General features: G+C 41.7%; 1 protein-coding gene across 2 annotated transcripts; it reads right to left on the bottom strand.

Moving 5' to 3' along the window:
• Positions 1–2,982: 2,982 nt before the first annotated feature.
• Positions 2,983–14,053, bottom strand: TMEM41B (transmembrane protein 41B). 2 transcript variants are annotated; one of them, XM_085063146.1, is made up of 7 exons: positions 13,781–14,053; positions 11,887–12,004; positions 10,763–10,891; positions 9,104–9,197; positions 8,158–8,262; positions 6,229–6,367; positions 2,983–5,799 (listed from the first exon to the last, which is right to left on the bottom strand). In XM_085063146.1, exons 1-7 carry the CDS (start codon positions 13,866–13,868, stop codon positions 5,630–5,632), a joined length of 843 nt encoding a protein of 280 aa, XP_084919272.1. In that variant the 5' UTR covers positions 13,869–14,053; the 3' UTR covers positions 2,983–5,629. The 2 variants fall into 2 exon arrangements, with proteins under 2 accessions (XP_084919272.1, XP_084919273.1); XM_085063147.1 differs by lacking the exon at positions 13,781–14,053 and adding an exon at positions 12,916–13,209.
• Between the last annotated feature and the right edge of the window lie 1,152 nt (positions 14,054–15,205).

The following is a 15,205-nucleotide window of genomic DNA, read 5'->3' as shown; positions in this document are numbered from 1 at the left end:
GGAAAATCTGTGGAATTGTGAATTCTGTCGAAACTAGGATTCTTTAGCCGGAGATTCATAAAGACATGTTAGTAAAAAGGAAGCGACTTAAAAGAGTCATTGTCTTTGGCAAGATTATCAATGTTAATTCAGCTGCTGTTTTCTATGGCAAAGACTTGTTATTTTCAAGCTTAAACTTTATGAGAATGAAGTCTTTAAAATAGTGAAGAACTTGTGAAGATATTTTGAGTATTCCTCATATTACTTAATTCATATTTACTTTGCCAGCAGTCCCAGTCCTAGTTATTGGAAGAATTTATTTACTAAGCGAAGAGAAACCACAACAACAAATTACAGTTCCATTTGACATTGCTCAGAGAATTGAAGTCTGAAATAGGGTATCCCCCTTTTTTTCTGGGCAGCTGTTTGCCAAGATGAGCTAAGCTTTGAAAGGTAACAGAACTCAAAGCACAAATCGCTCCAACTGTCAGGATGCTGATTGTATACGGTGTCTTTTAACAACTCTGATTAATATATTTACCCTGGATTCTTTAAGGAAACAAAAAGCCTATCAGTGACTCTTAACATTAAAGCAATCCTCTCCAGTCTGCAAAACCAGATACTTGAATCTGGCTGCCACAGCTTATTGACCATGCATTTGGTGTGACATTTACACAACAGACTAGTGGAATACAGCCTGCACACCAGATCACCTAACACAGACCCTCACACATCAGGGCACAGATGAAAGCAGAACCGATACTTCGGGGTGTTGAACTTTTCCTAAACTCCCATGCAGCACTGTCCCTCCTCTCCCCAGCTGCAGAGGCCCACGCTATTGCTATTGGTCAATAAGCAACAATTAAGCAACAACTGTGACCCCCAGGTTCTTTTCCACCGTGCTGCTCTCCAGCATCTCATTCCCCAGTCTGTCCATACATCCAGGGTTGCTCCATACCAAGGTGCAGGATCCAGCCCTTGTCTTTATTAAATTTCACCAGGTTCATTATTGCCCAGCCCTTGCCATAGTCTCTCTGCAGGGCCTCTGCCTGCAAGGGAATCAACAGCTCCTTCCAACTTAGTCTTGTCAGCAAACTTACTTAATATTCCTTCCAGTTCTGCATCCAGGACATTAATGAAGATGTTGAAGAGAACTGGCCTGAGGATGAAGTCCTGTGGAACCCCATTAGTGACAAGACCTACTAGTGATGCCACCCCATTCACTACAACCTTTTGTGCCTGACCCATGAGCCACTCACCCAACACATGATGTGTTTACCCAGCCAAGTGCTGGACATTTTGTCCAGAGGGATACTGTGAGAGACAGTATCCAAAGCTTGACTGAATCTTCTCCATAATTTTATCAGGCACTAAAGTGAGAAAGGCCCATAGTTTGCATGGTCATCCTTCTTGAAAACTGGGACAATGGTTGCCAGCTTCCAGTAGACTAGGACCTCTCCAGATTCCCAAGATTCAGAAATCACTGAGAGGTCTCATGATGACACCAGCCAGCTCTTTGAGTACTCTTGGATGAATCCCATCAGGCCCCATAGACATAGAGGGATCCAGCTGGAGAAGCAAATCCTGCACAAGGTCAGGGTTGACTGGGAGTTTATCATTCTCACAGCCATGAGAAATCAGTTTACCACAGAACAGTGACTCAAACATAGAATGATTTAGTGATCTGCTCAGAATACTTCTTCATGACATGGAATTCTTCCAAATACAGTAAACATTGCGAATTCCAGGTTTTGGCTAAAACTGCTCAGGGCTACGTTATAACAGAAAAATCAGGAGTTCAGAATGTAACATCAGATTTTGATTCTGAGACAGGATTTAAAAAGCCATTTCCTCCTGCAGCATTCCCAGTCCTCTTGAGGACCTACTAGGGCCTACTGACCTTTTAAAGCTAGAAGTAGACCACTGAAGTCCCACAGCTGCAAAGGAGCAGAATTCTGTGTTTGGAAGACTATCCAGAGAAAGGAGCTTTTATGAGGCTTCTCACATATACACCAGTCACTGATTTAGCTCTCGTAATGCAGACCCAGATTCTTCCTCGTGTGCTATAAAGCAAGGAAACGGGAATTATTACACTAGGTGGAACATTTTTAAGAACTGGAAGGGGAGTTATGGTATGTTAGTAAACATATTATGCCATTATTTATATGAATTGCCAGTACTAAAAGGCTGTAACTTCTTTCAGTTTGGGTGACATGGAGCTATAAAGCCACCAGCTGAAAGTTATAAATGTCTGTCATTGCAAGACATCAATTGGCCATAAAAATAGTTGGAGTATTCACTTCTCTTTGATGGAAATTTGAAAAACACGCTCTGGATCCTGCTTTCCTGTCAAAACCTTTTTTCGTTTTCCTCTTAGTACTGCCACACTAAACTAGAGGGTTCCAAAACCCCACACTGTTACAGAAGGAAACTACACATGATGAAAATTCTCAGAAACACACAAAAGTCTTCAGCTGCCTAAAACCAAAAACATGTTTTGACTTTGCATAACAGCATGATTCGCTAACAAAAGTTTCTCATATTTAACTTTTACTTCTTCTGTCTTACCCTTTCAGCAAGTTTTCTATACCAGGCAAAAAAGCATTTCATAAACTGGACTTGACAGAATATTAAAGGCAAGTGAATGAAGCTGAAATAACATTGACACAGGGACCTTCCATAAGGGATTAATGGGAGGGGAAAAAAAGTCACTTTATGAAAACATTTAGACCCAGTTGCCGTCCAGTGCAAACCAGAAAAACTTTTCAAAATAACTGTTGTATGTGAGAAGTTAATTTCAGAGAGAAAAGGAAGCTTATCCACTTATTTTGAAACAAAGGTAGAAACAGCATTAATCTCATCTACAGATGTCATCAGCTCAGTTTAATTTTTAATCAATTATTAAAAATACCATTTAGGAAGAACTCACCCCTTTTAAACAGGTTAATAAACTAGGCTTAATGGGAAGTTCAGCTTGCTTCATTATACTCAAAAAATACAGTGTTTCATATTTTATATAACAGCTTTATTACCAAATGGCAAGAGACAGTAATGATGTCATGCAGGTATCACAAAAAAAATTCCCAAGATAAACAGGTTACCTAACAGCTCAAAATCCCTTGCAATTAAAAAGCGGAGCTACATCTTTCTGATGTCCTGGTTTGTTTCATGGTAGCCACTATTTTTTTCCTGTCAAAATATTATGGCTATCTCTTAGATCACTTACTGGATTCCCTAAAGGAAAGAGTAGGCTAAGTATAGTACTCCACAGCACAGTGCTTTTTTTGCTTTCCACAAGGCCTGCCTTACTCTTCACAACCCTCAGAAGTCTTCATGGGATAGGAAACCACCTCGGACTGCTGGCCGCTGAAGATAAACACAGAAGGGATGGGTTAAAAAAAATGCTAAGGCTCTGAAAAAGTAAAGAACCCAATTATGAACCTTTTTAAGGTCTTAAGGCTTTTAGTCATTGTGATGGGAAGCCAGTCTTGTGGCTGAAACACAATAGGTTTTCAGTAACAAAGCCTGATCCCATCTCTATAGTGAAACAGAACTCAGTGAAAATGTCAAGTGATAGCACAATTCAAGTAAGATTAAAAGACAGTTCCTTCTTTAGTGGCAAGGTTCCACCAAAACATTGGCTTTACACAGCATGGGAGGGATTTTACAACAGATTCTGTTATTGACCAGCAGTTGAGATGAATTTTGAGAAAAGCCAATGGAAAGTAAGTAACAGGTAATTTATTCTGAGAGTTCATCTGCATGAAAAGTTAACTCTGCAGAAAAGTAGGCTGCTTCACACTCAGTAGTCCAGGGGACACTTGCTCACACAGCTCAATTCACATCCAAGTTTACTATGGAATAAATCCCCTGGGTAGAGGAGCTCTGGAGATTAGAATGGCAGCAATAAAAGTAATCACTGTTCAGTTTTAAATGCCAAAGTACACTTTTATGGAAAATACTAAATAACAAAAGAATTGCTGAAGCTGAATGATCTTACAATAAACTTGCAAACAGAACTCATATAAAGTCCTTTATATACTTATGTAAAAAATATCATTTACTGTGCAGCCTGGATTTAAATAAAAGACAAATGGTGTATCAATAGTATTTACTATATATTTACATGTAATACTGTGATGAAACAAAGCAGTCAATTAACATTATGTTACAAAAATTAATAAACCTTTTAAAGGTACCAGTACCTTTCACATTATCACATTCATGAACTGTTTTCTTACATCTCAAAGACCTGTGATATGATCATGAGTTAACACAAGGACAGAGACAAATAAACCCCAGAACTGGAACACATGCTGATGTGTCAACTCCCTTTTCAGCAAGATACTGCAGGGGCATCAGCTTAAACCACATGAGCAGCACTGGTTTCAGTAGGATAAAACTCAAATGTGCTCCCCAGTTCCTCATTGATCAGCACCTCATTTTATGGGGTTTCACTGACAACACAACAAACTGCCACAGCTGGGAGCACAAGGGGAGTATCATGTACCTTACTGAGAGAATACATAGACTTCTACTGAAGGTGAGTCATGGCTGATTGCCCATTGCCAGTCACTGACTTAGCAGACAATGCAACTCCCATTTTTTTATACACCGACACAAGAGCCTGCTGTTCCATGGTGCTTTGAACATTATTTGGGATCGGCTGTTTGATATGAACTGCACCAGTTTGTGTACCTGACATTTCTTTCAGCTAATCAAGCTGCAATGAAAAATTTTATACTCTTTACATATTGCTTGAGAAATGGTAATATTACACTGCTTAAGCATTTTTAAATCACTTGAGAATGCCAAGTGTTATATAACCATACAATCATTTTCTTAAGTTGGCAGGATAAATCTATGCAAGTGAAATATTGGCAAAATAATCAACATTTAAAAAATGAAAATTAGAACTTAAAAATCATCAGCTAGCCAAGACAAGAATTCTAAGCTGGTCCCTCCCTTCCTATATCCTCTCCCAGAATAAAACTTTAGAGGGAACGGCCAAGAGGGAACGATGTGACACTTTGTTAATCCAGTAAGGAAAGCAGATGTAGGTTCAAGTATTTAATCTCACACAGCACTTATAAATGGAAGTAAACAACCAGGATGAGAATAACATTGGAGCTAAAGGACTGCAAAGAACCATTGTTTCTGAGTGAGCACCATTGTATTATTTTGAAACTCACCAAGGCAAAAAAAGAAGGAAAATATTGTTAGTAAGAAATGCACTCTGACCAGATCACATGCAAGCCTACACAGAATGTTAAGAAGTTGGGCTGAATAATTTAGGGTTTTTTCCTACAAGTGTTAGAAAGCGTTACCTGTAGTTTACGTCTACATTACAACTTTTGCTCTGCATGTAACTAGAGCAAAATATTACATCTATGTTCTCACTTCCCTCATCCCAAGAGCCACACACACACCCTCCCAAAGTAAAACACTGGTCGTTTGGTTACAAAACTATATGCAGTACATTTCTGAACACATTTCCTTCAGTTTAAGGCCATGTGTTCATTTAAAGACATTCTTATCAATTACAAGCCTCCCCTTTAATTGCTTGAGATCCAATAGAAAAGCAAATATACAAATATCAGAAGTGCTGATCCTGAGATGAAGTATGGGAAATTCTGGTCCAGTTTGATCTTTATGCAAACTTCTGTTTCAGTTTCTTCTGGAAGAGAGCTGGTAGGATGGAGAGGATGGCTAGAATCATGAGAACAAAAACAGAGTTCCAGGAAACAGCTTCCCCTGCTGTTGTCAGCTGGTACAGCGTTGTTCCTGCCTTAATGGCTACAAAAGACGGTGGTGCTACACCTGGAGCAAGGAAAGGATGAAAAACCAGCTTGTTAGGGTGAAAAAAACATAATTAGTCATCCAAATTTTAACACCAAAATTTTGACATTTTGTTGCCTTGTAGCTTTTTTTTTTTTTAAGAGGGTTGTAAATGCAGAATTCAAAGACAAAAAAACCCTTATCAAAAGAACTAGTTTTATGCCATTCTTAGTATGTTTTATGCAAACTCAAATACAAGAGACTAAGCTAATAATCTCTGCTCTTTAGACTCTGCAGATTTCAAGTTGTCTCTTTGCAAACGGATTTTACTTAAATTTGTAAAGGAAAAACATAGGACTGCTTCCCAACCAGATTACAAAGCATGTCCAAAAATAAGCCAATTTAAAAAGCTGTAGGGTAGACCCCTTCTTATGGCCACCCCAAACTGTGGCTCACCACCACAATTCTTACCTAGGAAAGTGCCAATGAAAAACACTTTCAATGGCACATTGATTACAGGTGATGTGATATTGATAAACCAGTTGGGAAGGAAAGGTGTTATTCTCAAAAATATTATGTAGTTAATGAGGTGTTCTCTGTGTCGTTCAACCTGCCAAAACAAAAACAAACAAACAAAAACTTGGTTAAAAAATCCCTGCTTTGAAAATACACAACCGTTTACTACCAGAGATTTAAAGGGAGGTTTTTTTCTATCTTTGGTAGACATTTACATGTTGCAAACATAAAAATGAGTTAAAAATGCCTGATGTGGGGAAGAGTCCTCAGTGAATCACCTGTTAAATACTACTGGAATGAGTCTGGAAATAGCTGTATGTGGCAAAGCAGCAGTGATGTGTCTGACTCAGACAACTCAGGCAGCAAACGAGTCATTAGGGACAGGAGAACCATGGCCTAACCATGGCCCAGTCAACACAGCCAGCCTGTAATCCCATGCCCAAAACTTTTGCAGGAACTAGCAAGGATGTTTGTTCCTCTATCCATTCTGTCCTAACTTGTGATCAAACTTGAAACTCAGCTATATTCCTCACTTGGAAAGTCGCCCAGGTCACAGCTCTGAACTTGATGAGATGGCTGCTCCCAGCAGTTCCAAAACTTGTCTCCCATGAGGTTATAGTGGCCAGCATTAACATTTACCCAGGAGCAACAACAGCTCCAACTTCATCAACAGTCTTAATTCTCAGGTCTAGCCCAGCTCCTTACACTAATGCTACAACAAAGCCTCTTCTCCTCCCAGCCTGTCTTTAGCACATCAGCCCTTTCAAACAAGTGTAACCTCAAGCCAAGCTGTAAAGATAGCAAAGCACCCACAATTCTAACCTATCCAGGCAGACCTGATCTAAGCCTAAGCCTCAAAGAGTTGAAAACAAACCTGGTCTGATTGCAATTGCACCTGAAATCTCACATGGCAGCTCACCCCAGTCACAACCCTGTTTTTCAGCTTTAGCCCAATTTAGATTTAACTGTAACACCAAAATCAGGAGCATTGTGGGTTTTTAAATCTTAATGAAGGACAAATATTTAAAATATTGATTATTGCTGCATAAAAATGGCTTAACCTCAATATGCAAGTTTGATAAGCATGATACAGTCCAATTAACCTGGAAACAGTGAGATATGAGCTGCACATGTAATTTTAAATCACACGTCCAGTTCTACATATGGCAATAGTAACCATTTACTACTCAGACTAGCCTCAAGATTGTACTGAAATATTAAGACTTACTTGGGTCAAGAATCAAAATAGTACTGTATAATCTAACAAGGTCAATTGTGCCAGACAGCTCCATATCTTATCTAATGAGGAACAAGTTTAAAGCATTTTTATGTGATTCAAAAAAATCTTGAACAGCATGTATGTGCTTGCAAAAAAAATAAAAATTTGTTTGAATGTTTCAGAGTATCAAAGAAAGACACATAGGGGCAAGTACAAATCACACTATATTTTTGCACCGTAGAACCTTCAGGTTCATCTCACAATGAAACTAATGTTACCAGATACTATTAGAGAAAGTTTCTAAATGCTCCAACTACAACAACATCTTCAAATTAAGGTTTTTCAATCAGACATACAGCTACAGGTTCCTTCAACACAAAAACACAAACCCAGCTTTCATTAGTCCTGATGCTTAGAGAGCAATTACTTGAAAGTACCTAAAACTGGAGAGGTTTCCTATTGACACTAAATAAACCAGAGGGGTGATCAGTTGCAAACACTTCCTAGGTAAGAACAACTTTCTCATGGGAAATACCATAAAATCAGGAATACTTTCAGAATCTCTTCTTTTTAACTGGATACATGAGCACAAGACCTCCTAGTTTTCCACTGCTATTCCATGACACGTTTTGTATCCTAAATTCCAGCATGTCTAGAAAACTTACCTGTTCTGACCATTTTACTGCTTTTTCTGTTAAATATCTGTACACAACAGGACGTCCCACTAGGTATGAAAGCATATAGCAAAATGAAGCTCCAAGTCCTGAGCACTGAAAAAAACCAAACAGACAATAAATGAACAGAAACTCTAATTAATGTCAGCCTTGTGTCCTTATGAACTACACTGCCTGGCCAGAGCCTGTGTCTATATGCAGCCCTCCACTAGAGCTCTGCTCCAGCAGTATGTGTGCATCCCCCAAGAAAGCTGTTGATCCAAGACTGTTTATTTACAAGGCATTTAGATCAATCTTAACACTCAAAGTAGACAACATTGATCACTTATCAGTTAATATTGAGTGCTTCTACAGCTTTAAGACTTTGAACAGTGAAAGCTTTGCAAATAAGGGGCACAGTGCCATTAAAGAAATTCGAACATGAAAACTGAACAAGAGGGTCCTCCCTACCTCCTTAATACTCAGGCTCATTATGATTGCATCTTTTGCCCAGGACATTTTAAAGCTTGTTGATAACATACATTCCAAACCTTAAACTAAGCTTCTTGCATATTTAAGCCAGTTAAAAACCAGATGTATTTTGCAGTGTGATAATAAAGCCACAGTAATTGTGTTGTGAAATTGCAACTGGGTTCTGGCAGATGCTAAACAAATTTAGAGTAAAAGAGACTGGCTGATTCACACTTGAATGTCTTCATTATTAAGAAAATCCAGAGAAACAGCTCAGTGTTTTGGATCATAACCCAATGCTACAGTGAATTTTGTGGGTAACACCATTCTTGCAGCAGAGCTGAGTAAGAACTGTTCATCAGAAACCAGAATATACCCCCAGTTTCACTCAGACTCCCATCATTTCCAACAGGAAGCTGCTCAGATGTCTGGTTGTATTCCAAATAGATAGAAATATATGCCCTCACAAACTACTATCCATACTTACCAAACAAACAAGAAATAAGGCCAGTGGAAAGGGATAAAGAAACCCTGACAGGATACTGAGAAATATAGACCCAGGAATAGCAAATGTTTGCAAGCTGGATGCATCTTAGTTAAGGGCAAACACATTTTAAAAAACTACACACTTCTTAATTTTATAAGCAGTCAGGAAAGATATTAGAATTTGAAAAAGGAAGGGCCTCTCAAGATTTTTACTTTGAAATAACTTTGTGGAGTAGCACAAAAATCTCAAGCACAAAGAGATGTAGATTTGTCACAACACATACAAAAAAATAAGTCAGTAATAAAAGCTGTCTGCATTTTTCTCTATCTGTGCTACAACTGACACAGAGGATTTATTGTGACTTCCAGGAAACACATACTTCATATTTTACATTGATGACTAGAGATGTGCTGTTTCAGATACTCTCTCTGGAAAGTTAACAGGCCTGTCCAAGCCTATAACCACAAGTTTCATTAAAGACCGAAATGGATGAAGGCAGCTAGTACTTCCTTAGAAAACAGGCATGGTGTAACTACAAGAGCTGATTACTAATTCCAGTCAGAAATTTTTAAAAAGGCAACAGTTAGGTTTCTACAGCATAAGCAAACACCTTGTTGAGCTCAAGGCTCACTAGGCCCACTTGGGATAGAAAAGTTATAAAGCAAAAAAACCTTGCACACTATTTTACCTGAGTTGAATTGACCCAAATATGAAAAAGCCCAATAACTTCCTGAGTAGATTACATCCAGTACAGCTTTTGCTAAGAAAGTGTCAAGGTTCGGAGGTAACTGTACTGTGCCTGGAAACTGATCACAGTCTACTGCTGAGACAGTAAATGTCGTCACATCAGCTGCTAGAGCAGCTCAATAAAAAGCCAATTTATTCTACTTCTTGTTAATATATAAACTAACATTCTAATTTTCTTCATAGATCTGTAATTTGTGAACTAGGAAATACTTTTTGTGAAACCCTTTAGAAGAATGAGCTGAAGGATCATTATTAATGGCACATTCAGTGCTGACTCTCATGAGTTACGAAAGCCTTCTGCATTAAGACTGTGAAACAAACCCTCTTCTACAGCTTTTAAGTTATTAACCTTTAGTTAAGTGTTCCAGTTATGAGTGTGTTTAATGATTAATTAATATATTCAGCACTCAGGAAAAAGAAGTTAACACAGAACACAGGTAGCCTTTGTGTCTCCCTAGATAGAAAGTACTTCAGAGATTCATCTTTCTCTAAAAGAAAACAGATATTTGGTTTTGTGAATTTGGGCACTGCAGAGATGAAAGACTGCTCAAAATGCTTTCCTTCAGATATACTGTCAAATATTCTATAACTTACCCTCATGTGGCACTTTGACTGTTGCAAGGAAGAGCAGTACAGTAGTCTCGGTTTTCCTTTAGAATGAACAGTAATTTCTAACTCAAAATTCAGTTTATTTAAAAAGTTATCATAGCACTAAAGTGAGACCAAGCCTAATATACGTGGAAATACTTTTAAATTTCCAAGACTTTAAAATATTTGTGTCTCTGTGTAGACACTCCTAGGTATCTTGACCTTCACCCATGACCAAGAACTTATCAATCCATATTTTTCATTAATTTTTTTCAGAGAAGCATGACTACATCAAAACTGCCCTTTATATTAGAAAAAGGATACAAAACATAAGTGGCAAAATAAGCCACTAACACTTGAACATAAAATGTGTCCTTGTATTTGGATAAGACTTTTCCCAAGGCCTTTGCATCATCCATATCTCTAGGAACCTTTATACATTCTCTTTCTTCCCTGTGGAGGAAAAAAAAAAAAAAGCAGGAATGATGGAAATATAATCAAACAGCGTATTACAATTACTTACTGAATATAGAGATAATTAGATACGCTACATCACTAAATTACAGCTTCAGCAAACAAACCATGATTATTGTTGTAATAATGTTCTCAGATGAACACCTAATATTTACAGTGTGGTTTATTTTAGAAAATTCCCAATTTTAGATATTTGCAACCTTTTTTTTTAATTCAGTACAATAATGTGCTTCTTTTCTAGGATTTTTTTTTCTTACCAAATACTGATCAAAAAGAAATAATTATGCAAACCAAACCTTGGCAAGTGAAAGCAGCCAACGTTTCAGCCAAAACCAATGGCAGCTGCCTCAGTGCTGGGGTCATAACAGTTGAAGAAGTGGCAGGAGTGGCAGAACTTCACCTCACAAACAAATAAAGCTCTAAGGGCAAAATCTCATGTCACACCTTAATGTGGTGCAACACTGGGCCGCACACTTGAGTGCCCTTGCTTCCTTTGTATCAGACTTAGGGGCTGAGCTGTAGCCAACTGATCTTGTTGAGCAAGTTAACCAGACAGAAAATTAACTACTAAAAGGGAGAAGAAAGCTGTCAGACAAGCAGGTCTCCACCTGTTAGCCTGCCTACCTTCCCAACACAAGCACTGGGTGCAACAAAAGGAGAGAAAGCAAAGTTTAGCTAGGAAGGAAGAAGGATTTCCCCTTTTGGTGACAGCCTCCAGTTTTACCACAGCACAAGGAAGCTTAAAGTGAACCCAGCCCTAACCAAGCACACTCTGGCTCTCACCTGAAGAAGGTTAAGAACACAGTTAGCTACCACTGATAATGTGCCAGTGGGTAACACCTCAAAACAGGGGATCTCAACTGTGCAAGAGAAACCTCAGATTAAGAATGTGTCATATCCCCATGCAGGCTTCTCTACAGTCTGACACTGAAAAGCAAATAAATTGATACTATAATCTTCCATAACATACTTACTCACTAAGTTGTGGGAAATTTTTATATACCAGGAACATAAGGAAAGCAGCTGATAAGAAGATGGACACTAAAATAAGAAGTGATGTCCGAGCTGATCCACCTTCTGCGAGAGCTTTTCCTGAAATTAAACATAAAACGAAGTTGGAAGAAACCCCAACACTAGCAAAACCAAACACCAAAAAGCAATCCCTTACAACAGATTTCAAACTTATCCTTTAAGGGAATACTAAAGTAAACCCTCTGTGGGCATCTTCTTCCCTCCAATGCTTTCAGTAACATTCATTGCTCACATGCCCTGAAAGCTTTCAAATAACTTTGCAGTTTTTACGCTGGCAAGGATCCCACAAAAGTCAACTTCTATAGCCCATAATAATTTAAGCTTTAATTAATAAATACATTTGTAAAGAGAAAAAACAGAGCTAAACACTGTAAGCCATACATATGTTTTCCTTTTTGCCAGAAATCTTCTGCCAGTCTAATTAACTAGGGATTTATTTTGAAGTTAAATTTCCAGGATGTACAACACAAATTTGGAACCTGCTCATTAAGAGATTTGGGGAGTTTTTCCCCTCTAATGAAAGACTACCAGACACAGCCAGCTAGGTGAAACACACTCATCAGAAGGAAACATAAACACACACAAACACACACACACCAGCCTGTGATATAAAGATCACAATTCCTAGACTTGGGAATTACACATATTTTTCACTTGTGTGTATTTTACACTCGTGTAGATATATATATATCTATCTAAGTGCCTATTAGCCTTTAAATTCTTGTGTAGTGAAAGCAATGGGAGTAGAGTAAGTGACAAAATGACATTTCTGGCCTCTTCTGTATTTTAGATTTTTATCAAACTGACCACGTGCATGTAATACACTGATTAACACAAATGCAGCTACATGCATTAAGAATTTAAAACTAAAACGAACACTAAGTACTCTCTGCAGCCACACTGGGGTGTGTATGTGAGATGTATGAAGCCAGTCTCTCCTCAGGCACTTTGAGGCTCACCCAGCTTCACACCCAGGGTCACCTGAAGAACACACCAAGAGCCGAGGCTGTGTTTTCCCTCGCAGATGCCGCTGGCACAACTACAATGCCAACACACAACACTCAAGGGGGTCACGCTGACACCTCACTGTTGTGAAATGCAGCGACAGGATGACGAAACCCACGGAGCCGGCTGGGCGAGCAGGCAATTTTATGGGCTTTGAGGTTTTTTAGGTTTAAGGTCAGCGCGACCCCACAGGTGTACACTGGGTCAGCCGAGGCCAAAGGCAGCATCCACAAAGCAGTTCCAACCACAGAAGGGTCAGGCTGGAAGGGACCACAGGGGTTATCTGGTCCAAGCTCCCTGCTCAGGCAGGGTCATCCCAGAGCACATGGAACAGGATTGTGTCCACATGGTTCTTGCGTGTCTCCAGTGAGGGAGACTCCACACCCTGCCTGGGCAGCCTGTTCCAGTGCATTGTAACTGCAGTTATTCTGATACCTTCTCCAAGGGGCAAAATAAATTATAAATAAATAAATAACTTACAGGGTAAAAAAAGAAAAATACAGCCCACTGCTCTTTCTGCCACTTCCACTTTCTGTACTTCAGCCGTGCCGGTAGTGGAACAACACAAACACATACACACAGATATGAACCCACGCGTGCTCCCTCAGGCAGGGGAGAAGGGAAAGGGGTCGGAGCCCCATTTCGGCCCCCGCGGGGCGGGACCCGCCTCACACCACAGGCACCAGAAGGGCCCGGCCCGGGCGGGACAGGGCCAGTGCCTGAGGCGCCGAGAGGCACCGAGAGCCGCGCCGGGCACCGACACCCGCCCTGGGCACCGTCCGATGCGAGGGCGAGGTCATCCCCGCTCCCGCCGCCCCGAGCCCCCGGCACCTTCCAGAAGCTGCCGCTGCTGCCTGGCGCTCTCCGCCGCCGCCGCCGCCTGGCAAGGCCCGCGCTCCGCCGCCCTCCGCTGCGCCATGGCTCCGCGACACCCCGGGGCCCGGCGAGTCAAGGCCCGGGCAGGCCTCGACGGCACCGGGAGCCGCGGGGAGCAGGAGGCGGGACCGAGAGCACCGGGAGCCGCGGGCAGGAGGAGGAGAAGGAGGAGGCGGGACCGGCCGCTCCGCCTCTCCTCACCCCACCGGGTCGCGGCCGCTCTCCCGCCCCCGCCGCCGCACGGCGCATGCGCTCTTCTCGGGGCATTACGGCTGTGCTGTGGTATACGGGAGCACGTGTTGGGCTCCACGTCCTTGAAAGGCGAGGGCGGGTTAGTGCCCGTAAATACGGTAACGCCGCCTCTGGGCGTACCCGTGTGGGTATATACGGTAACGCTCACTGTGGTAATTACGGTGTGGGGCGGCCCTGTCCCAGCCAGGCTCCTCGACCCCGGCTGCAGAGAAATGACATGAATCACAAATTCACGAATCAGTTACGTTGGGGAAGACCTCTGAGATCATCGAGTCCAACCTGTGACCGAACACCACCTTGTCAACTAGACCGTGGCCAAGCCCACCGAGTGCCACCTCCAGTGGTTCCGTGAGCAACCTCCAGGGACGGAGACTCCACCAGCTCCCTGGGCAGTGTATAATCCCCTTTTCTGTGAAGAAATTCCTCCTGACTTTCAGCCTGAACCTCCCCTGTCACACGAGGGGAGGTTCAAGAGGCTGTGTCCCCTTGTCGCTGGTTGCCTGGGAGGAGAGCTCGACTCTTTCAGGGAATTGCAGAGAGCGATAAGGTCCCTCCGAGACTCCTTTCCTCCGGGCTAAACAACCCAGCTCCCTCAGCCGCTGCCCACAGGACTGGTGCTCCAGACCCTTCCCCAGTTTCCTTTCCCTTCTCTGGTCACACTCCAGCGGGATAAAACCCGTCTGCGAGCTGGCTTTCCCTCGGTAAAGGCTTTCCACGGGTGAAGGGAGCGGGATCTCCCCTCAGGGAGAGGGAGGCGGGAGTCCCTCGGCGGCTCTGGCTCTGAACAGTGCCATGCTTTCAGGAAAAGGGGAATTTTGTTGCATTCTCCCAGTCAGGCTTTTAGCTTTTTGTCGGTTTGTTTCTCTCTCTCGATAAGAAAGCTTATTTCCCGGGAGGAGGGAAAACTCCTCTAGCAGCCCGGGGATTTTCATCACGTCGCTTTCTGTCAGTAAGAAGGTTTGAAATCCCGCGGAAAAGCCAGCGGGGCATGTCCCAGTGTCCGCAGATCCCTTGGCGTTCAACCCGAATGTGACCGCGAAGCACCTTTTCCCAGTTCAGTCTTCTGGCAGCAGGAGATCCCTGAGCCTTCCAGGCGCCCGGGCAGCCCTGAGTGTGACGGGGAGAATT

This window comes from Lichenostomus cassidix, chromosome 5 (assembly GCF_008360975.1).
Source record: "Lichenostomus cassidix isolate B80296 chromosome 5, HeHo_3.0, whole genome shotgun sequence".
NCBI classification, from domain to species: Eukaryota; Metazoa; Chordata; class Aves; order Passeriformes; family Meliphagidae; genus Lichenostomus; species Lichenostomus cassidix.
Note: the sequence above shows the minus strand (reverse complement) of the source record. Positions and strands in the feature narration are given on the sequence as shown.